Source organism: Felis catus, chromosome B3, assembly GCF_018350175.1.
Source record: "Felis catus isolate Fca126 chromosome B3, F.catus_Fca126_mat1.0, whole genome shotgun sequence".
Taxonomy (NCBI): domain Eukaryota; kingdom Metazoa; phylum Chordata; class Mammalia; order Carnivora; family Felidae; genus Felis; species Felis catus.
This window is the reverse complement of record NC_058373.1, coordinates 52,236,702-52,261,117: the sequence shown is the minus strand read 5'-3', so window position 1 is coordinate 52,261,117 and position 24,416 is coordinate 52,236,702. Positions and strand designations below refer to the sequence as shown.

Genomic DNA, 24,416 nt, shown 5'->3' with positions numbered 1-24,416 from the left:
AACGGGGCGCCTGGGTGGCGCAGTCGGTTGAGCGTCCGACTTCAGCCAGGTCACGATCTCGCGGTCCGTGAGTTCGAGCCCCGCGTCAGGCTCTGGGCTGATGGTTCGGAGCCTGGAGCCTGTTTCCGATTCTGTGTCTCCCTCTCTCTCTGCCCCTCCCCCGTTCATGCTCTGTCTCTCTCTGTCCCAAAAATAAATAAACGTTGAAAAAAAAAAATTAAAAAAAAAATAAATAAACAAACTTAAAACAAGTACGAAGCGGGCTGATGAAAGAACTCAATATTCATTAATGAAATACAATGACATATCTGAGATTGTTTAAAAGTCTGGGTAAGGTGGGGTAAGGAATACAGATGAAACAAAATTGTCCAACCACTGAGTGATGGTTACATCAGAGTTCATTATACAGTTCTCATTATATTTGTAATGTGTTTAAAAATTTCCTTAATAAAGACATAAAAACAAAACAATCTATCCCTATTCCTACCCTCCCTCTCAAACAAAAAAACATACACACATATATGGGCCATTATTAACTGAGAAGCCATTGTGAAAAATGTTTTCTATTATAAAAGGTGATTCAAATTAGAAAGAAGCTATGATAGAATACACTGCTAGGTCCTACCCTATCAGGATGAAAAACACAGTAAAATACCTTTAAAGATGGATGACCTCATAGAAATATATAAACCATACCTGGTTCCTTACTCTTTAAGGTTATTTTTTTTAGTAATCTCTATACCCAACACGGGGCTCAAAGCCACAACCCCAAAATCAAGAGTCGCACACTCTTCCGAGTAAGCCAGTCAGACACCCCACCCCAATTCCTGTTCTTTGAAGAATTACACCACCAACCAACTCTTTAAAAATGTTCAGGCTAGTCTCCAGAACATCACTCAAGAAACAAAGGGTCCAACTTTCTTATACCATGCACAAAAATAAATTCAAAATGAATGAAACACCTAAATGTGAGACAGGAAACCATAGAAATCCTAGAGGAGAACAAAGGCAACAACCTCTTTGATCTCAGCTGTAGCAACTTCTTATTAATAGACAGTCACTGGAGGCAAGGGAAACAAAAGCAAAAATGAACTATTGGAACTTCATCAAGATAAAAAGCTTCTGCACAGCAAAGGAGGCAGTCAACAAAACTAAAAAAGCACCCATGGAATGGGAGAAGATATTTGCAAATGATGTATCAAATAAAGGGTTACTATCCGAAATCTATAAAGAACTTATCAAACACCCAAGAAACAAATAACCCAGTGAAGAAATGGTCAGAAGACATGAATAGACATTTTTCCAAAAACGACATCCAGATGGCTAACAGACACATGAAAAGATGTTCAACATCACTCATCATGAGGGAAATACAAATCAAAACCACAATGAGATACCACCTCACATCTGTAAGAATGGCTAAAATTAACAACACGAGAAACAACAGGTGTTGGCGAGGATGTGGAGAACAGGGAACCCTTTTGCACTGTTGGTAGGAATTCAAACTGGTATTGCCACTCTGGAGAACAGTATGGAGGCTCCTCAAAAAATTAAAAATAGGGGCATCTGGGTGGCTCAGTTGGTTAAGCATCTGACTTTGGCTCAGGTCATGATCTCACAGTTCCTGAGTTCAAGCCCCTTCCTGGGCTTTCTGCTGTCAGCATGGAGCCCACTTTGGATCCTCTGTTTCCCTCTCTCTGCCCATCCCCCACTCACAATGCTCTATCTCTCAAAAATAAACAGAAAAAAATTTTTTTTAAAAGTTAACAATAGAAGTATGCTATGACCCAGCAATTTGCACTACTAGGTATTTACCCAAAAGATACAAAATTACAGAGTCAAAGGGATACATGCATCCTGATCTTTTTAGCAGCATTATCTGATCTTTATAGCAGCATTATCAACAATAGCCAAACTATGGAAAGAGTCCAAATGTCCATCAACTGATGAATAAAGATGTGGTGTGTGTGTGTATGTGTGTATATATGTATATATATATATATGTGTGTGTGTGTGTATGTATATATATATGTGTGTATATACATATATATATGTGTATGTGTGTATATATATATATCTACAAGGGAATATACTCAGCCATCAAAAAGAATGAAATACTGCCACTTGCAATGATGTGGATGAAGTTAGAGCGTATTATGCTAAGTGAAGTCAGTCAAAGACAAATACCATATTTCTCTGACATGTGAAATTTAATAAACAAAAAAGAGGAAAGAGAGAGAGGGAAAAAACCACGAAAGATTCTTTTTTTTTTCTGGGTTTCATGACCTCTTTATTTCAACAGCAGTCAAAATAGGTAAGAGACTTTTAAAAAGAGAACAAAATAATCACCAAAACTAAAAGGTAACCGACAGAATGGGAGAAGATATTTGCAAATCACATATCAGATAAAGGTTTAGTATTCAAAATCTATAAAGAACTTGTCAAACTCAACACCCAAAAAACAAATTAATCCAGGGAAGAAATGGGCAAAAGACATGAACAGACACTTCTCCAAAGATGACAGCCAGATGGCCAACCAACACATGAAAAAATGCTCAACATCACTCATCATCAGGGAAATACAAATCAAAACCTCAATGAGGTACCACCTCATACCTGTCAGAATGGGAAAAATTAACAACTCAGGAAACAACAAAGGTTGGCAAGGATGCAGAGAAAGGGGAACACTTTTGCACTGTTGGTGGGAATGCAAACTGGTGCAGCCACTCTGGAAAACAGTATGAGGATCCTCAAAAAATTTAAAATAGAACTACTTTACGACCCAGCAATTGCACTACTAAGGATTTATCCAAAGGATAAAAAAAAATGCTGATTTGAAGGGGCACATACACCCCAATGTTTACAGCAGCACAATGAACAACAACCAAATTATGGAAAGAGCCCAAATGGCCATAGACTGATGAATGGATACAGGAGATGGGGTGTACACACGCGCACACACATGCGTGCGTGCGCGCACACACAATGGAATATTACTTGGCAATCAAAAAGAATGAAATCTTCCCATTTGCAACATGGATGAAACTAGAGTGTATTATGCTAAGTGGAATAAGAGAGAGATAAAGATCATATGATTTCTTTTAATATTTAGATATGAGTCTTACCCTTTTTTTTTTAATTTTTATTTTTTTTTTGAGAGAGAGAGGGAGAGAGAGAGACAGAGCACGAGAGAGGGAGGGTCAGAGACAGAGGGAGACACAGAATCTGAAGCAGGCTCCAGACTCTGAGCTGTCAGCACAGAGCCCAATGTGGGGTTTGAACCCACAAACTGCAAGATCATGACCTGAACTGGAGTCCGCCGCTTAACTGACTAAGCCACCCAGGTGCCCCAAATATGATATGATTTCACTCATATGTGGAATTTAAGAAACAAAATAGATGAACACAGGGGAAGGGAAGGAAAAATAAGATAAAAAGAGGGAGGGAGGTGAACTATAAGAGACTCTTAAATAGGACTAAGGGTTGCTGGAGGAGTGCTGGGTGGGGGGACAGGCTAAATGGGTGATGGGCATTAACGAGGGCACTTGGCACTTGTTGATATGAGTACTGGGTATTATATGTAATGATCAATCACTATATTCTATTCCTGAAATTATTATACTATATGCTAAATTGGATTTAAAGAGAATTTAAATAAATAAATAAGACAGCGAACAAACTGAGGGTTGAAGGTGGGAGGGGGGTGACGGATGAGCTAGATGGGTGATGGAGGGCACTTGTGATGAGCACTGGGTGTTATTTGTAAATGATGAATCACTGAATTCTCCTAAAACCAATATTGCACTATATGTTAACGGAAATTTGAATAAATATTTGAAAAAATAATGTAGCAAAAAAGAAAGCATCCAGGGTTATTTTCCATCACGCACCATTAAAAAATAGTTACACACCAACCTTTTGTACTCTAAGCCTCAAAGTTTTAGAGTAAAATACTCATTTATAATCTTTGATGCCTAAACTGGAGTCTGACACTCTATGGCCTGAAAATAGATATATTGATATTTGCTGTACCCTAATAGAAGGGGAAATGCAAAAAATCAATAAGGAGTTAATAACAAACTACCACATTAATTTATATAAATGATGAGAAATAATGAAAAGTGGTAAAATAATGTTAGAGGCACTAAAACAAGCATGAAAAATTCATAGTCCTAACCTTGTATCAATAGATATACAATCTCAAAGGAAAAATATTAACAGATGAGCTAATGGGGGAAGGGAAGAGGCAAGAAAAAGGACAGCAAAGTAAGTAAATAAATAACAGTCTAAAAACTATACCTATTAATTGTGCGACCCGGAGCAAGTTATTGGTGTCTATTTCCATTTTCTCATTTGATTTATATTTCCATTAAGAGGAAGGAATAAAAAAAAAAAAAAAAAAAAAAAAAAAGGACTGGTGAAATCTCACTGAAAAGCTCTGAAAGTCCATGCATTTTGGATAGAAATAACTTGTATAAGGTTCTTTAGATGCTTGTAGATTTATCACACTTGAAGAGATGGAATTATTGTAAAAATTCAGCCCCTGAATTCTAAGAATGCCGGACTGCCACTTACCATTCAAACAGCATATGCAATATCCACTGAAAAATGAGGTATTTACATAGGCAATCTTTTGGATTTATGAATTTAAAAAGGATAGCTCCAGTGACAGTACTGTAAGTTCAACTGCTTCTAATTCTTTGGTACAACTCAACTTTAAAGGATCTGCTTAAACTACACCCTCCTTGATTAAAGATTAGAGGCCCTCCATGGAGAGACAAAGTATATCAAAGAGAAACATTAATAGGAATGTAGCATAATAAAAATCTCTCCTAATAGTCAACAAGAGTAACCAGAAGGTATTAGTAATAAATTCTTTTTGTATATGATTTATTTATCCATAGATCAAAGAGCCTGAAGGACATCCTCCTGCAGGACGTTGCTAGAACTTAACCCACAGTACATATGGAGGTAGTCATTCTAACCATCAAACCACAATGCTACTTACTTTGAAGGAAGAAGCTAATTAATTTAAGCATCAAAAACATACAAGAGTGAAAACAATGATGGAAAAGTGCCACCTTTACAGAGAAAAAGCTATATATTTCCTTCCTAAAAATATTCTGAAAAGACTATTTATGAAAAGAAAAACATAAATTATTCTGAAAAGTTCAAGTCTCAAGTGAATATCCCCAGGTTTTACTTTAGAAAAGGAAAAACTAAATGAGTAAAACATGGAAAAGTACCTTTAATTTTAACCTGGTTCGACCTTCTTCGTCTAGCATTTCCTCATCTTCAAATTCATCTTCGTAATACTGAGGATCAAAAGGTCTACAAATTGTTTTTAAAATAAAGTTATTAATTATATTTTATAAGGAACATTACAGCTATCTAATAACATCTCTATTAACATACTCCATTATGCTAAAAATCATAATATAATGAAAAATCATAATGGTCAAATAAATATCTTCATGTTCAATTTCAAGGAAGTATTCAAATTACTGCCCCTTCTTGAAATTTGGTGCTAATACATACTGCTTGAAAAGCAAAGCTAAATATTCAAAATATTCTTTACTTTTATGTCTTCCAAAGAACAGGACATACCTGCTCTAGCTTTCTACATCATTTTACTAGGGAAAAAAAATGAACCAAGCTTATATGTTACTTAGTGAATAATATCCATCAACACTGTTTAACTGTCCCAAACCATTAGTTTTTCTACATCCACAATGGCAGCTAAAGTGGACACGTTTAGTATCTCTAGCACATTCTACCACTCCCAATTTCAGCTTTTTCAGGGCTGCACTAGTTGAAAAACACCCAAAGGCTTGCAATTTCTATTAACTCATAAGAACGTATCAACTGCTAAAAACAATTACAAACATTAAAAGTCTCCTTTAACATCAGTCCATACTTTTTCTATCACAACATATGCTTATTTTTTCAGAGACACATGATCAATATTCCATTTTGTGATTAGCCAACTAATGTAAAATCAGAAAAATATCAACATTCCACATATTTCTATCCAACATCTAGAAACGCCTTTTTTCTTTCTTTCTTTCTTTCTTTCTTTCTTTCTTTCTTTCTTTCTTTCTTTCTTTCTTTCTTTCTTTCTTTCTTTCTTTTTTTTTTTAAGAAACGCTTTTAACTGATCCCCTTACCTGGGCTCTACACTGAGAAAGTTGGGCAGTTTAACAAAATACAAGTCATTTCCTAAATCAGTGTTTACTTTGGGTATTTCTACTTCTATTCTGGTCTCAGGAATTGGCTCCTCCTCCTGTTGATCCTGAGGCAATCCATTTTCATCCTAGTAAAAGAAACAGAATTTTAGAGCTTGATAGAACCTTAGAAATGGTCTAGTCTAGCTCAACTTCCACACTTTAATGACTTAGGTAGACAAGAAGGGTATTGGGACTCTGGAGCTAAAACAGCCCTCAGTCCCCATCCCTACCCATCCAGCCCCCACCAAAAACTGCAAGGGAAACAAGATCAGTTCGGAAGCATCAATGTAAGAAAAGATGTCTTAAAAAAAAAAAAAAAAAGTCCCTTTTGTGATAAATCTGTCTTCCACATATTCACCAACAGGAGTCACTCTTTCAATTAAAATGAGAGAAGATTATCAACAGTACACACTTCTTGGCATGAACAAGAAAGACATTTAAATCAGTTTTTCCAGTCACAGATCGCTGCAGTCTCCTCTCTTACAGCATGGCACCAACCTCATGCCAGGCACTTACTTACTTTTTGTTTATATCCAGTTTCCCCTGTGGTAACACTTTGTAAAAACTATATGGCAACCAGGAGATTGACCTTGATATAATCAATACAGAACATTTCCATCATTACAAAGATTCATATCACCTTTTTATAGCTACATCCACTTTTGTCCTTACCCTCATCCCTTCTAGATCTCAGGCAACCACTAAGCTCTTCTCCATTTCTGTAAGTTTGTCATTTCAAGAATACTATGTAAGTGGAATCATAGAGTGCGTAACTTTTTGGGATTGGCTTTTTCTCACACTGCATACCCTGGACTTTCATCCAAGTTCTTGTGTGTATCAATACTTCAACCTTTTCATTGCTGAATGGCATTCCCACGGATGAATGTACCAGGGTGGTTACTCCTACTCCCCTTTATAAACATGTGTTCCCTACATAACTAAGAAAGTCATCTGTTCATTGTACTTTTATATTGCAAAAGAGTTAGCAACTTCCTCTTCTCGGCATAAAAGAGATCCTTAATCTCTGAAACATTTACTTAGCCTTCAATAAGGGCACAGTTCACCCTGGCAATTTTACTTACAACAGGCTGTCCTGGAGTAGGTGGTTTATCTTCACCATCACTTCCTGAAGATATATCATCTGCACCTCCAAATAGATCCATGGTTCCACTGTTATCTGTAACATAGAGGAAAAATTCACAGTATTAATATACATTACAAAAGTTCTTCAAAGTTATCCCTTCCACATAGTCCCAAGGTTTCTGGACCAGGCACCAGGAAACTACACAAACACAACTCTGAACCTGGCTCTCAAAGATGTGACCAGAGTACCTATGGAGGGGGAAGGGGGCAAATTCAGGGAAAGGCAAGGCTGTAGAGGAAACATTTATTTTCCCTTCATTTTCTGCAACCTGTTCTTCTGTTTTCCTTTATTCTCCAGGAGCCCAAATGTCCTCCTACAGTCTAGATACTCACATTTGGGGCTCAAGCCCTCAATACAGGCCTATTCTCTACACAGTCCCTCAAGTTTTAAAAATGCAGGCCCCTGTCTATCCAGGCCCCTCTCATCAGAGGCAGAACTTCAGGTAAGTTTGGTAAAACAACAACAATAATCTGTAATAAGCCAATAAACAAAAGGTAGAGGAGGGGGTGAAAGAAAGATAGGAGGGTGGTCAGAAAGTAGACTGCTTGAAACAGATTATAGAGCAGTTACAATCATTGGCAATGATATAGTCTACAATAAAACCATGAGAGAGCTACTAAGACAAAGGGGAGAAAAAAATCCCTGAAAAAAAGGAGAGGCAACACACTAGAATGGCCCCAATCCAGAACACTGACAACACTAAATGCTGGCAAAAATGTGGAGCAACAGGAACTCTCAATCATCGTTCACAGGAATGCAAATGCGACAGCTACTTTAGAAGACAGCCTGGAAGTTTCTTAGAAAGCTAAACAAACTCTCACCATATGCTCTAACAATCATGCTGCTTGGTATTTACCCAAAGGAGTTGCAAACTTATGTCCACACTAAAACCTGCAAACAAATGTTTACAGCAGCTTTATTCATATTTGCCAAAACTTGGAAGTAACCAAGATGTCCTCCAGTAGGTGAATGGATAAACTGATACATCCAAAGGAATATTACTCAGTCCTTAAAAAAAAAAAAAGTAAGCGGTCAAGCCATAAAAGACATGGAGGAAATGCACATTACTAAGTAAAAGAAGCCAATCAGAAAAGGCTACGTTCTATATAACTCCAATTATATGACATTCTGGAAAAGGCAAAACTATGCAATCAATAAGAAGATCAGCAATTGCCAGATGTTAGGTGCAAGGAGAGATGAATAGGTAGAACATGAGGGGTTTTAGGACAGTGAAACTAACTCCTCGATATGATACCATAATGATGGATACAGGTCACTCACATTTGTCCAAACACACAAAATGTACAACACCAAGAGTGAACCAGAGTGAACCGTAATATAAACTATGGGCTTTGGATAATGACGTATCAGTGTAGGTTCACCAATTGTACCGCAAGTACCGCTCTGGTGGGGGATGCTGATAATGAGGTAGATTATGCATGTGTGAGGGCAGGAGGTATGTGGGAAATCTCTGTATCTTCCCCCAATTCCAGAGTGAACCCTAAACTGCTCTAAAACACAAACAGCTCTAAAAAAATAAAGCCATAACAATTAAAATTAAAAAAAAAAAAAAGGGAGGCAAGGAAGGTCCAGGTTCTGCCAAGTTCATCTGTATGATAAAATCAAAATGAAATACCACCCAACTCATGTCCCTTCTGATTCATTTTCTTCCTAGTTCTTAACACCATCTGACATAGTGTATGTTTAATTTACTTCGTGTCATTATCAGTCTCCCTAACCTACCCTGACCCTACCAGAATGTTGATCATTGCTACATTCCCAGCACCCAGAACAGTACTAGTACACAGGTTCTCAATAAACAACTGAGCTAAATAAAAGAATGAATATATCAAATTCTGATACCAACCCTCTAAGACAGCTAGCATCATCTCCCTTTTACAGATCAGAAAACTGAAGGGTAGTAAATAACTGATTTGACCAAACTTCATACAGCTGGAAAGTGGAGCCACAGAGATTCTAACTTGGATCATCTGATTCCAAAGTCCAGACACATAACCACTAGCTACAGATCCAAAGATCTTTAAGTAAATCCCACAACTTCCTGTTCTGCCAGCTCTCTCCTTTTCTCTCTAGTTGACCCTCTATTTGCTTTACTTATAGTGTTACTTACAATAATTTATATAAGGTATTTAACATTAATGCCTAATTACCATTCAGGACAATGGTTGTGTGTAATGAAACTATCAAATTTATGTTTGTGGAAACTTTTACACTAACATCTGTATTGTACAGCAATCTGCCATTTGAAACAGTCACCCATAGAGATGAACAGGCAGATCTTTTATCCTTTTAACAAACCTACCTTACTTAATCCTGGGTTTTTATGACTTCTTCATCTAACCCATAGCTTTAAAGAATCAAGTCCTTCTTGTGTTATTAACCTACTAAGGAATTAAGAACAAGTTGTCCTGAAACTATCAGTATTCAAACTAAAGAAATGGATGTTGCCACCTCAATCAGAGCCTCAGCCTCCTAACAACAGATTTATCTAACTATAAATGAAGAAGCAGAGGGGTGGGGCTGGCTCTATCAGTAGAGCATGCGATGCTTGATCTCAGGGTCATGTGTTCAAGCCCCACGCTGGGCATAGAGCTTAGGTTAAAAAAAAGAAGAAGAAAAAAAGCAGCAACAGGTTCTTCTCCAACTGATTAAGCATAAATGATTTCTCATATCTGTACAACTTCCCTGTGTACACTAAGTGTATCCACACTCTTTTCCATGGATCTTGCAGTCTGGGGTAAATGTCCAGAGTCGACAGTGCACTACAGTTAAATGAAGAAAGAGAGACAGAAATATATATATGTAAAAGAAGTAACTGGAATACCTTTTGGTACCTCAGTGTCACTATCTGCTTCTGAATCAGAGGCAATTGCATTCTTGCGTTTCATCCGTAAAACTTCATCTTCACTGTCACTGCCCCTTGCAGATTCTGTAAGGGTAGAATTAGAAGTTCTTCATAATCACAGTCATATCTTAACTTTGAATTCTGTGCTTTAAAAGCAACACTGGGGATAAACAAACTGTGGTGTACCCATACAATGGAAAACTACTCAGTAATAAAATAAGAATGAACTACTGATACATGTTAACAATTTAGATAAATCTCAAATGCATCCTGCTAGGTGAAAGAAGTCTAAATTAAAGAAAAAAGGCTACATACTACATCTGATTCCATTTTACTAATGACATTCTCCCAAAGACAAAAGTGCAGTGAGAAAACAGATCAGTAATTGTCAGGGGACAGTGGTGGAGAAAGGATGTGACTACAAAAGGGACAGAATGAGGGAGTTTTTTAGGTTAACAGAACTGTTCTGCGTCCTGACTGTGGGATGGTTACACAAAGATATTTATGTGTTAACACTACTAGAATTGTACATACACATACAAACTGTAGTTAAAATTTTTTTTTTCAACGTTTATTTATTTTTGGGATAGAGAGAGACAGAGCATGAACGGGGGAGGGGCAGAGAGAGAGGGAGACACAGAATCGGAAACAGGCTCCAGGCTCTGAGCCATCAGCCCAGAGCCCGACGTGGGGCTCGAACTCACGGACCGCGAGATCGTGACCTGGCTGAAGTCGGACGCTTAACCGACTGCGTCACCCAGGCGCCCCATCAACTGTAGTTAATTTAAAAATAAAATTAATTCAAGGAACATTATTTTCTATAAGCAGAAAAACCTGATAGAATGAAAAAAGTGGTACTGAAACTTATGACCAAATTTATATAGGACTCGTTACAAAAAAAGAAAAACAGAGATAAAAACATTGCAATCAATGGAAGAGACAAATACAGTTGAACAACATGGAGGTTAGGGACACTGCCCCCCCCCCCCCCACACACACACAACACAGTCAAAAATCCACAAATAATGTCTGACTCCCCCAAAACAACTACTGATACCCTATTGTTGACTGGAAGCCTTCCTGACAACATAAACAGTTAACACATATTTGGTATGTTACACACTCTGTATTCTTACAACAAAGCTAGAAAAAAGAAAATATTAAGAAAACCATAAAATACATTTATAATAATGTACTATATTTAATGAAAAACTTGCATATAAGGAGACCCACAGAGTTCAAACCCATGTTGTTCAAGAGTCAACTGTATGTCACTATCTCTGGATGGTACAACTATTTCCCTAACTGTCAACTTGAAGAAAACCACACCAATCTAGGTAAGAGTTAAACAGAATAACCAGCTATAAGATTCCCCACCATAACCTTAGCCTTAGGTTAGTCTGCTATTATTGGGGAAGTAATGCATGAACTTTAATGATTCTGCTACCAGTACAAATAACTCTACCCAAAACTAGTTATTGAATACTTATTGCAGTCCTGTAGTCTAGACAGACCTTTATCCATCTCTCGAAATTCTTTGGCCTCCTCCTAAATAAATAATGCCAAAATGTGGTCTTGAATGCTATCCTGTGAGTATGTATTAGAGGATTAAAGGCCCTCTCCCCCATATCTAAGATGACAGGATCAATATGTGAGTATAATCAATCACCTATGGAAATGAAACAATCTAGGTATTACTTAAGAATTCTAACCTAACCAAGGTGACTTTTACAATGCAAAGAAACAAGATCTCCAAATTTCAATATTCTATATGAAGAATGTGTTAACTTGAGAAGAACAGTGTACATAACTATTATAAAAGGGAGTCAGTAGCCAAAGTTAGGCTATGTGTTTCCTGCAGCTTTAAGAAATAAGTATTCTGACCCAAGCACATCTCTCTAGAGGATGCATGTGTCAAGCTACCATAGCTCACTGAGATCATCCAGCCACGTTTTCATCTTCTGGATGTTATACTCCCCAGGCAACCTCCTGATATTACCATTTGGTATCCAATGTCGATTTTCCCCAACGGCAAGTATACAATGACAAGAGAGAAATAACTGATCCTCTCAAAATCAATAATTTTGCAAAAAAAAAAAAAAAAAATTAAAAAAAAAAAAAAATTAAAAAAAAAAAAAAAAGGGGCGCCTGGGTGGCGCAGTCGGTTGAGCGTCCGACTTCAGCCAGGTCACGATCTCGCGGTCCGGGAGTTCGCGCCCCGCGTCGGGCTCTGGGCTGATGGCTCAGAGCCTGGAGCCTGTTTCTGATTCTGTGTCTCCCTCTCTCTCTGCCCCTCCTCCGTTCATGCTCTATCTCTCTCTGTCCCAAAAATAAATAAACGTTGAAAAAAAAATTAAAAAAAAAATTTAATAAATTTTGCAATTCAATGTTTATAAATTAGTTTCTTATACTATCAGTATAAATGACTAGTTTGAATGAACTCCTTGGAGCCTAATTACCTCTGGATGATCAAATTTTGGATCTCAAAAACCTTGAGCTGGAGTATGAGATTTACAAGTCAGTACAACTACCCTATGGAGATTTTCAATGGCATTGCTTTTTTTCCCCAGGCAAATCTATTCTCACCTGAGGCATGCTTCTCAGTTACCCACAGAAATGGAACCAACTCCATTCATTACCTAGCTACTTAAGCACCATATATCTTTCCTGAAGACTGTCCTCTTTTTTTTCTTGATCTATCATCAAGTAACAAATGATGGTAGATAAAAATAAATGGATTATTAGGGGGGAAAATTTAAAGCAAATCGTATACTTAGAAAGGGCTGAAATGGAGGAACAGAAGAGAAAAACAGGTACTCAAGGTGGGCATGCATACTGCACCACTGCTGTATATGGACGCTTCTACTAAACCATTTTGGTTCTCATAAATGCATTACCTGATTTCTGGTCCTGTTCCTCTTCATCATCTGAATGCCTGTGTTCTTCATCTGAGGCCTGTGGCCTTTCATCATCAGAATTTTGCATTTTCTCCTCATCAGACATCTGTGGCCGCTCTTCATCGTCAGAATTCTGTTTCTCGTCATCATTATCAGAAGCTGCTGGCCGTTCATCATCAGAATTAGCCTTCTCCTCTTCTGACAGCTGTCTCTCATCATCTGAAAGCTGAGGCCTGTCCTCATCATCTGTGTTTTGCATTTTCTCATCATCATCAGAATTCTGCAGCTTATCTTCATCAGATCCTTGTGCCCTCTCTTCATCATCGGAATTTTGTATCTTTTCATCATCTGACTGGTCGCTTTTATCTTCTCTGTCCCATTTTTCATCATCTGAATGTGCTTTTTCAGAACCTTCTGCTTCTGAATGATGGCTCCCTCCATCTGATCTATGACCTTCATCTTCATCATCATTATGAGCTTCTGATCCACTGTGCTGATCTACATCTGAGGGGTCATTGTCTTCATGGTCAGAACGCTCAGAAGCTTCTGACCTATTGTCTGATCTTTCAGAGTGATTATCACTCCCACTGTGATGTGAAGCTCCCTCATCCTCACTGTCATCTCCAAACAGTTCCTTATTACTTGGCTTTCCTGAATCACCTCTTTCATCTTGCTCACTTTCACTTCCAGAGGCATTACTGCCAGAAGCAACATTCTCTTGATCAGAATCCGAGTCTGATCCAGAATCCGAATCTATGAGATCATATAAACACAGAATGATGTCAGTGAAAAAGGCAAGGTAAAGAGCACCAAAAGTCAATCCCAACATAAAAGGAATGAGAAAACATGTCAAAAACCATGAGAATCAATTTTCTCTCTACTCAGGAAACTAACCAAAAGCTGCAGCAACCAGGGGAATGCTTAACAAGAAAAACCAGGTGAACTCCAATAAAACTTTGTGATGTTTTAAATTTATCCTGTTGCTCCACTCCAACCCCAACTCCCCAGCTCAATAATGCCTTAAAGATAGCCCAAATTTCTGGTACGTGGACCACTACTAGAGGGAGCAGAAGGGACCTCATTCACAAAGAATCATGGTTGTTAGTTTTGATCTGCCTGGTGGATCACTGGACTGGCTCAAAGGGCTGACTTTATCTCACTTAGAAGTCTCTCAAAGGCAGCTACCTGGGAATGTTTGCCAAAAACATTTACAGGCAAATGTATTCGTTGCCACTGCCTGGGATAATGGATAGTAGTTGTGGCAAGTAATTAACTAAGAAGCTTTGGGGCAAGTAATTAAGAGGAAAGGCTGGAGAATTACATCATTCAGGGAGTAAGGGCTTTTACAAGCTCTCACATATTCCTAGAGATCTGGAAGGCCACATACTTGCCCAGGGCTGTGCACATGCCCAGGAAAGAATTTAGAGGGTACTAAGCTCTCACTTCCAGTTGACCTTCAGCTTCTGTGCTTAAAGCAAAAGATGAAGGCAAAAACAGGTTGTAAACTGCCGGGTTGAGAACTGAAAGCCTGTCCAACACAGAGACCCAACTGCAAAGACTGGGAGGGTTTTTTTTTGTTTTGTCTTATTTTGTTTTTTTGTTTTTGGTTCTAGGCATTTAAGGATATCTCTGTCTAATCACAAGCTGACCACTATGTTAAAGGGCAGAGATTTTAGTGGCCACACACAACAAAGATTGTGGGCTTTACTAAACTAGTTCAAAAGAATCACTAAACAATAACTACTGCAACAAACAGCAACAACAAATCCTGAGGAAGGGAGAGAATTTGATTTCTTGAGTTACCACATTATAATACTCAAAATGACAAGTTATCAACAAAAAACTATAAAGAAATACAAAGAACCAAGGAAGTATGGCCCATATGTATGAAAAAAGGCTAGAAGCTATCCCAGAAGAAGCCCAGACAATGAAAATGATGTTTTACCAAATAGAGAATATCAATAAAAAGACAGATTTTTTTTTAAACATATTATTTAAAAAGAGCCAAAAAGAAATTTTGGAGTTGAAAAATACAATAAATGAAGTGAAAATTCATTAGGGAGCTAAAGAACAGATGTAAGCAGGAAGAAGGCAGAATCAGTAAACTTTAGAAGTCAATGAAGATTAAGTGAGGAACAGAAGAGAAAAAAATTAAGAAAAATAAAATCTAAAAGATTTGTGGGATACCATCAAGTGTACCAACATATACATAATGGGAGTCCCAGAAGAAGAAAGGGCAGAAAGATTATTTGAAGAAATAATGGTCAAACACATCCCAAATGTGATCGAAGACATTCAAGAAACTTAGTGAATGCCAAATAGGATAAGATTAGAGATCCACACCTACACACGGCATTATCAAACAGTTAAAGACAAAGGCAAAAAAAAAAAAAAAAAAAAGAATGCTGAAAGCAGCAAGAGAAGCAATTTGTTCCACACAAGGAATTCTCAATAACAATGATTTCTTGTCAGAAACCATGGAAACGAGAAGGCAGTGGGTTAACATATCCAAAATACTGGAACAAAGACTGTCAACCAAGAATTATATTCCCAGCAAAACTAGACTTCAGAATGAAAGCGTGATAGAAGTGACAGAAGAAAAAAATACAGAAATCAGACTTCTTCAAAAAGAAAAACTTCTATACAAAAGACATTATCAAGAAACTGAAAAAAACAACAAAAAGAATAGGACAAAATATTTGCAAACCATGTATCTGCTAAGCGTCTAGTACCCAGATATCCAGATACATAAACAATGTTTACTACTCAACAAAAAGACTACACAATTAAAAAGCGGACAAAGGACTTGAAATGACATTTGTCCAAAGTTATACATACCAATGGCCAATGAGCACATGAGAAGTCTATTCCACATCATTAGCCATTAGGAAATGCAAATTGAATTCACAATGAGATACCACTTGACACCAACAGAGATGGCTACGTTAAAAAAAAAAAAAGAAAAATGTACAATAAGTGTTACTGAGGATGTGAAAAAAAATGAAACCCTCGAATATTGCTGGTAGTAATGTAAAATGGTCTGGTCCCTCTGGAAAATGGTGTAATTCCTCAAAAGTTAAATAAAGAATTACCATATGACTCAGCAATTCCACCCCTATGTATATACTCAAAAGAATTGAAAACAGGCATTCAAATACTTGTACACAAATGTTCATAGCAGGGGCACCTGGGTGGCTCAGTCAGTAAGTGCCTGACCTCAGGTCAGGTCATGATCACATGGTTTGTGAGTTTGAGTGCTGGCATCATCCGGCCCTGCACTGACAGCTGAGCCTAGAGCCTGCTTTGGATCTTCTGCCCCCTCTCCATATCCCTCCCCAACTTGTGCACTTGCTCGCTCTTTCTCAAAAATAAATAAATAAACTTAAATACAGTTCATAGCAGCACTACTCAAACAGCCAAAAGATGGAAACATTGTAAAGGTGCTAAATACCCAATTGCTCACTTTAAAACCATTAATTTTAGGGGCACCTGGGTGGTTCAGTCAGTTAAGCATCTGACTTAGGTTCGGATCATGATCTAACAGTTCATGAGTTTGAGCCCCACATCGAACTCTTTGGATCCTCTGTACCCCTCTGTCTCTCTGCCCCTCCCCCACCTGCACTCTCCCTCTGTCTCTCAAAATAAATAAACTTAAAAAAAAAATTTAAAAAATGGTTAATTTTATATGAATTTCACATCAATAAAAAACAAACTGGCAAAACTGAGACATTCCCAGACAAACAAAAACAGAGTTTATTGCTACTAGGCCTGCCTCCTAAACGAAGCCTGTCCAGCTTAAATGAAATGACAGCAGTTTGAATCCACATGAGGAAATAAAGAATAAGGAAACTAAATAGGTAATTATAAAAGTTAACATCAATGTATTTCTAGGAACTCCTTTCTTGATTAGATTTCAAACACAGTAACATAAAACAGTAATTATAAAACCACATCACTGGGAAGTCAATGTATAAAGATGTAATTTGTGACAATAACAACAAAGGCAAGAGAGGATGAACTATGTAGAAAAAAATGTTCCTGTACTGCTAAAATTAAGTTGATATTAACCCAAACTAGATTATTATAATCCAAGATGTTAACTGTAATCACCAGAATAACCGCTAAGAAAAAAACTAAAAACTATACAGAAAAATAAACAAGAAGGAAATCAATAGTACCCTAAAAGAAAATCAGTCTTAAAAAAAGAGACTGGGCGCCTGGGTGGCTCAGTCAGGTAAGCCTCCAATCTTGATTTTGGCTCAGGTCATGGTCTCACAGTTTCTGGGACTGAGCCCCACATCAGGCTCTACACTGATGGCGTGGAGCCTGCTTTGGATCCTCTGTCTCCTTCTCTCTGCCCCTCCCTCCCCTCTCAAAATAAATAAATAAAAACTTTTTAAAAAGGGGGGGAGAGCAATATATGAATTGAGGAACAAAAAAGATATGACATATAGAAAACAAATAGCAAAATGGCAAAAGTGCTTCCTTATCAATAATTATTTTAAACAGAAATGATTAACTTCTCCAATGAAAAGGCAGGAATTGGCAAAATGAATTTCTATTTGTTTAATTTTTTACTTTTTTGCAAATTATCTGTAAGAGTCTCACTTTATTATTTTTTTAATATGAAATTTATTATCAAATTGGTTTTTTTTTTTTTAATTTTTTTTTCAACTTTTTTTTTTTTTTTTTTTTGGGACAGAGAGAGACAGAGCATGAACGGGGGAGGGGCAGAGAGAGAGGGAGACACAGAATCGGAAACAGGCTCCAGGCTCTGAGCCATCAGCCCAGAGCCCGACGCGGGGCTCGAACTCACGGACCGCGAGATCGTGACCTGGCTGAAGTCGGACGCTTAACCGACTGCGCCACCCAGGCGCCCCTCAAATTGGTTTCTATACAACACCCAGTGCTCATCCCAACAGGTGCCCTCCTCAATGCCCATCACCCACTTTCCCCTCCCTCCCACCCCCCCATCAACCCTCAGTTTATTCTCAGTTTTTAAGAGTCTCTTATGGTTTGCCTCCTTCCCTCTCTGTAACTTTTTCCCCCTTCCCCTCCCCCATGGTCTTCTGTTAAGTTTCTCAGGATCCACATAAGAGTGAAAACATATGGTATCTGTCTTTCCCTGTATGACTTATTTCACTTAGCATAACACTCTCCAGTTCCATCCACATTGCTACAAAAGGCCGTATTTCATTCTTTCTCATTGACAAGTAGTATTCCATTGTATAAACCACATCTTATTTATCCATTCATCAGTTGATGGACATTTAGGCTCTTTCCATAATTTGGCTATTGTTGAAAGTGCCCCTATGCATCGGCAACCGCATACTCAAATAGGTTGAAAGTAAAAGGATGGAAAAAGATACTCCATGTAAATAGTAACGAAAAGAGAGCTATAGTGGTTATACTAATATTAAACAAAATAAATCTTAAGGCAAAATTGTTACAAGATAAAAAAGGACATTATGAAATAAAAGGGCCCATCTGACATGAAGATGTAATAGTTGTAAACATATATGCACCTAAAAACAAAAACTGACAGAACTGAAGGGAGAAATAGTCCAAAAACAACAGTTGGAAACTTCAATAGTCCACTTACAATAACAGCCAGAACTAGGCAGAAGATCAATGAGGAAACAGAGAACTTAAATAATACTGTAAACCAAACACACATATAGACATCAAGAGAACACTCCACTACCATCATTCTTCCCAAGTGCACACTGAACATTCTCCAGGTTAGAGCATATGTTACGATCCAAAACAAATTTCAGTACATTTAAGAAGGTTGAAAACATGTAAAGTATCTTTACTGACAACAATGGAATGAAAATGAATTCAGTAACAGAGGCAAATCTCGAAAATTCACAAGTGGATATTAAACAATGCACTCAAACAATCACGGGCTCAAAGAAGAAATCACAAAGGAAATTACAAATATTTTCCCATGAATGAAAATGAAAATACAGGATGCCAAAAGGTAAGGGATGTAGAGAAAGCAGTGCTGAAAGGGAAATCTGTAGCTGTAAACACCTACATTAAAAAAAGAGAAATCTCGGGGCATCTGGGTGGCTCAGTCAAACATCCAATTTGGGCTCAGGTCATATCTCGCAGTTCATGAGTTTGATCCCCACACTGGGTTCTGTGCTGACAGCTCAGAGCTTGGAGCCTGCTTCAGATTCTGTGTCTCCTTCTCTCTCTCTGTCCCTCCCCTGCTCATACTCTGTCTCTCTCTCTCAGAAATAAACATTTTTTTTAAAATAAAAAATAAAAAAAAAGAGAAATCTCAGGGGAGCCTGGCTGGCTCAGTAGGTAGAGTGTCTGAATCTTGATCTCAAAGTCGTGAGTTCAAGCCCCATGATGGGCATAGAGCTTACTGGGGAAAAAATAAAAAATAAATCCAACAGGGGCGCCTGGGTGGCTCATTCAGTTGAGCGTCCGACTTTGGCTTAGGCCATGATCTCACAGTTTGTGAGTCTGAGCCCCACATTGGGCTCTGTGCTGACAGCTCAGAACCTGGAGCCTGCTGCGGATTCTGTGTCTCCCTCTCTCTCTACCCCTTCCCCGCTCACACTCTATCTCTGTCTCAAAAATAAATAAATATTAAAAAAATTAAAAAAAAAAAAAAAAAAAAAAACAAAACCAACAAACACCCAGGACCAGAAGATGGCTTCACTCATGAATCCTATCAAATGTTTAAAGAATTAATGCTTATTCTTCTCAAACTCTTTGAAGCAAAGGGAACACTTCCTAATCCATTCTATGAGGCCAGCATTATCCTGATACCAAAACCAAAGATGTCATGAATAAAGAAAACTACAGACCAATAAGCCTTATGAATACAAATGCAAAAATACTAAACAAAATACTAGCAAACTGAACCCAACAGCATATTAAAAGGATATGACAAAGTGGGAGCTATCCTAGGAATAAATGGTGGTTCAAGATTATTGTGACCATATTAACCAAATAAAGCAACGTAAGCATTTTTTTTTTTTTTTTAAATTTTAGAGAGAAAGAAGGAGCAAGCCCAAGCAGGGGAGAGACCGGCAGAAGGAAAGAAGGGGAGAGAGCGAGAAAGGGAGAGAGGGAGGGAGGGAGGGAGGGGGAGAGAGAGAGAGAGAGAGAGAGAGAGAGAGAGAGAGAGAGAATATCTTAAGCAGACTCAGCACAGAGCCCAACATGGGGCTTAATCCCACAACCCTGGGATCATGACCTGAGCAGAAATCAAGAGTCAGATGCTCAACCAACTAAGCCACCCAGGCACCCCAAGAAAAGTGAGCATTTTTAAAAAATGTTTGTTTATTTTTGAGAGAGAGCACAGGCGAGGGAGAGGCAGAGAGAGAGAGAGAGAGAGGAGACGGAGAATCCAAAGCAGGCTCCAGGCCCTGAGCTGTGAGCACAGAGCCCTATGTGGGGCTAGAACCAACACACCATGAGATCATGACCTAAGCCAAAGTCAGATGCTTAATCAACTGAGCCACCCAGGTGCCCCCAAAAGTGAGCATTTTAATTGATGGAGAAAAGACATTTGACAAAATCCAACACCCTTTCATGATAAAACTACTCAACAAACTAGGGATAAAAGGGAATTTTCTCAACCTGAAAAAGGGCATCTACAAAAAGCCACAGCTAATATATGTAATTGTGATGGCACGGATGCTTTCTCCCGACTAGCATATCCATTCTTACCACTTGGATACAACATTGTACAGAAAGTTGTAGCTGCGGCAATTAGGCATGAAAAAGAAATAAAAACATCCAAATTGCCAAAGAGGTAAAGCTATCTCTATTTGCACAAGATCTCTTATGTAGAAAATCTTAAAGAATGCACGCACAAAAAACTAATTACAGCTAGTATAGTCAGCAAGGTTGCAAGATAGAAGATACACATACAAAAATCAGTTGTATTTCTATACACTAGCAATGAACAATTCAAAAATGAAATTAAGATAACAACTTCACCTGAGATAGTATTCAAAAGACTAAAATGCTTAGGAGTAAATTGAACTCAGGAGATGCAAGATTTTTACAATTAAAGCTACAAAACACTGTTGAAAGAAATAAGACACCTGACACAATTATACATAAAAGAAATGTTGAGCCTAGGTAGAGATTTTACCATTGTTACGGCAAGATATTTGTCAGGTGTAGTTATTTTCCACAACTGTCTTACTAACGAAATATGCTAGGTTTAATAGGAATTGCCCTGTCACATCCATACTACCTTCAAGACCAAAAGCAATCTTCAAGGACAGATTTGTAAGTCAATCCTACAGCGTCCTATTATCTAACCGTAATATGGAAGAAAGCAGCAACAGACTCATACAAAAGTAAAACATGAAGCCCAGAAAAGCGACCATCTCCACACATCACTTCTCCATACACTGGGTTAGCAACAGGAAAGCAATGCAGGGTACATCTTACTAAACTATTGTTTCTTTCTATCCAACTACTTACAAATATGTATTAAGCATCCACATAAGCCTACAGGGCGGGGAGACAACCTTTTCATCATTCTGTCCCTGACACCCACCAAAGTAGCTAGAACATAATAGGGGATCAATAAATACTTACTGAATGAATGAACAACTTCATGACAGTGAGTCATGGGAAAGTTCACATAGAACTGTGCCTTGAAAGGTAAATGGGATACAGACAAGTAAAAATAAGGGGGAAAAGAAAACACCAGCAAAGGTAATGGAACAAGAGTTAGTATACAGGACTCTATATTTCCAGACTCATCCCAACTGGAACCTCCTGAATACCCATCTCAGTGGAGCCCTCACACTAGATTTCCACCTGGTGCTCACTTCACTACACTCAAAAATATAAATAAACTGGAGTTAGAGAAAAAAAAGAAACACAACAATAATGCATTTTGCTAAGGAAAAAAGTAGATAACGTTACTTTGAGCCTGGGGGCCTTCAAGAATTCTGAACTTGGTCTTGGGGCCCTTGTCACTTCAAATAACTCGTATTCATATTTCAAACTCAAACACCCACAGTCCTTGTGCCAGAAGTACTTCCATGCACCACTAATCATTCATTTAATCAACAAGTCCTTTCTCCTCTCCAAACACAGATCCCATATGCTCTCCATCTAATACCATAGACTCAAGAAATTCCAGTTTCTGCACAGGTTCTCACAAGACACATCGTCTCCGGTGCATAACGCCTATGTAAAGCCCTACCCCTGTATCCTACCAGTCCTCCTCACCCAGACATCTCAAACTCCGCATCACGCCACTCTGATTTCAATCAAGAGGGCTTTCTGAGCTCCTCTGCAAATTCGTCCATCTCATAGCCATATTCCCGAGCACCTACTATCCATTCATTCACAAACAAATCTTACTCTGCGCTCACTTGTGCAAAACAGGACAGAGCAGGACCCCCAGGTTCTTACCCGGGCCGCGCTGGCTCTCTTGCGCCGCCACCTCTGCCCCGCGCCTTCACCCCACCGGCTCCCAAGCACCGCATGCTCCACGGACACCAAGAACCCCGAGCTTCACACTCCGTGTTCGTCTCTCCGATTCCCGCCCAGGGAGGCTGGTACCGCCAGGAGTGCAGGGGGCGCTAAGGCAGGCGTGGAGGAAGCGCCACCACTGGTCCGTAACACCTCAGGGTTCGCAGACCCGGAACCGTACCGCCTTCGGGCTCCTGCAGCAGAAGCCCCTACACGCACCGCTCCCCTGAAGCCCAACCGATCCCACCTTTACGCTCAGCATCGCTATCAGCGTCGCTCCCGAAGAGATCCTCCATATCCGCCATCGACCCGCACGTCCGCCACTGCCTCGGCTGGGAGCGCCTCCGCGGCTGTCTTTACGGCAAGGAACCAACGAAACGCGACAGTGTCGCAAAGATTCGCTGAAAGCCTCCTTTCCTTCTGTGACCTGGTATTTGCCTGCTCTTTGACTCTCCCATGTCCACTGTGAGCATAAGTCCCGCCCTTTAGTCGATATCCGTTCCTATTTGCGAGCACTCTCACCGAGGGTGGGGCGCCTCCCGTCTGGGTGTCCGCGGCGTGGGCGGTTCTTGAGTCGCTGGGCGGAAGGGCCTAGACCGAGTTAAACCTGCCACGAATCAGGCCTGAAGTCCTTTGTTTCAGATTGACGAGCGGTTCCCAAATTGTTGAGAACTCCACAGAGCATTTCGTGTAGGTTATATCTGTTGCTATTTAACGTATTAGCAATTAAAGCAATTCAAATATTAAATTTAAATTCAAAATGTGTAAGTAACAAACAGGCTAACATAAATAGTATTTTAAAATTTTAAATGACTGTAATCTTTTCAAAACCAAAAAATTGGAAGAGTGGAATTGTTTTACAGTTTTGAAAAGATCTTTAATGTCTGGCTTAGAAGACAGCTTAATTCTCATACCTGCTTCTACATTCAGTCTACTGAGAAATGTTTTGGTTGAAGGCATGTGAAGAAAATCTAGCCTCGTACAGACAGGACCTCTCAGACCCCTTGAAAGGGTCTTCTTCAGAACGCTTTTTGACAACTACAGTTTCAGAGCAGTGTATCTCAAACAAATTTTACATCCTAACCCACTATACACTTACTGTATAAAATGAAATATTTCACAAAACAATACTTCTTTACCACTAAGATGCTGCCTGAGATTTCCTACTCTCCTTTATTCTATGTCAGCTTTTGTTTTGTTTTGGTTTTAATGCCGGCAAGCAGTGAACCCACTAAATTGCTTTCATGATTTACTAGTGGATTACAGCATGCAACTGGAAAAACACTATTCAGAGGGTTCCACTGTGTTCATTTTGCTGACAAAAAGTTTTATTTTGGTAGGAAATGTGGCTATAATTGTACATTATAAAATCAGACAGTAAGAATTTTCATAATAGGTTACTACTAGGTAAACCCTCTTGCTTCACTGAAGCTTAAAGAATGACTTGAATATGTTACAGACTAGGTCTTTTTTTAGAAAGCTTATATTCTGGTTTTTTTAAAAAATGTACATCTTGTGCTAAATTATTACCTGATTTAGTTCAGATAAGGGTTTTGTCTCATAAGGGTTTTGATCTTGGACAAGCAATATGGATTTTTAATTTGGAGATTATGAGATATGTTTTTGTTGCAGATAAGAGTGCCTGACAGGGTTCAAATGGATATGGTATCAATTCTAGAGCTGTTGTGTTTAAAATGGAAAGTGTAAGACTAGGTAGATAGAATCACTTTAAAACTTTTGGGTATCCTGGAAAAATAAGTATTCGATTTGTGGTTCATTTTCATTCAGAGTACTATCTTTGAAAAGTGCACTTA

General features: G+C 38.6%; 1 protein-coding gene and 1 long non-coding RNA gene across 4 annotated transcripts in view; one reads left to right on the top strand and one right to left on the bottom strand.

The window, feature by feature from the left end:
* The window catches only part of LEO1 (LEO1 homolog, Paf1/RNA polymerase II complex component), a 66,616-nt gene that overhangs the window by 16,398 nt on the left and 25,802 nt on the right, over positions 1 to 24,416 (bottom strand). The window contains exons 1-6 of one of the 3 annotated variants that reach the window (XM_045059301.1): positions 22,850 to 23,219; positions 13,135 to 13,887; positions 10,217 to 10,321; positions 7,310 to 7,404; positions 6,168 to 6,313; positions 5,247 to 5,331 (exon numbers count right to left, since the gene is read on the bottom strand). In XM_045059301.1, coding sequence (XP_044915236.1) covers positions 5,247 to 5,331; positions 6,168 to 6,313; positions 7,310 to 7,404; positions 10,217 to 10,321; positions 13,135 to 13,887; positions 22,850 to 22,907 — 1,242 coding nt within the window. In that variant the 5' untranslated portion in view covers positions 22,908 to 23,219. Of the gene's footprint in view, positions 1 to 5,246; positions 5,332 to 6,167; positions 6,314 to 7,309; positions 7,405 to 10,216; positions 10,322 to 13,134; positions 13,888 to 15,972; positions 16,036 to 22,849; positions 23,220 to 24,416 lie in introns of those variants that run through there. The other 2 variants (XM_023255356.2, XM_019832412.3) reach the window with 2 other exon arrangements.
* On the top strand, positions 13,886 to 16,195 carry LOC123385940. Its single transcript, XR_006599235.1, has 2 exons — positions 13,886 to 14,072; positions 14,748 to 16,195. It is a non-coding gene; the product is annotated as an uncharacterized LOC123385940 (long non-coding RNA).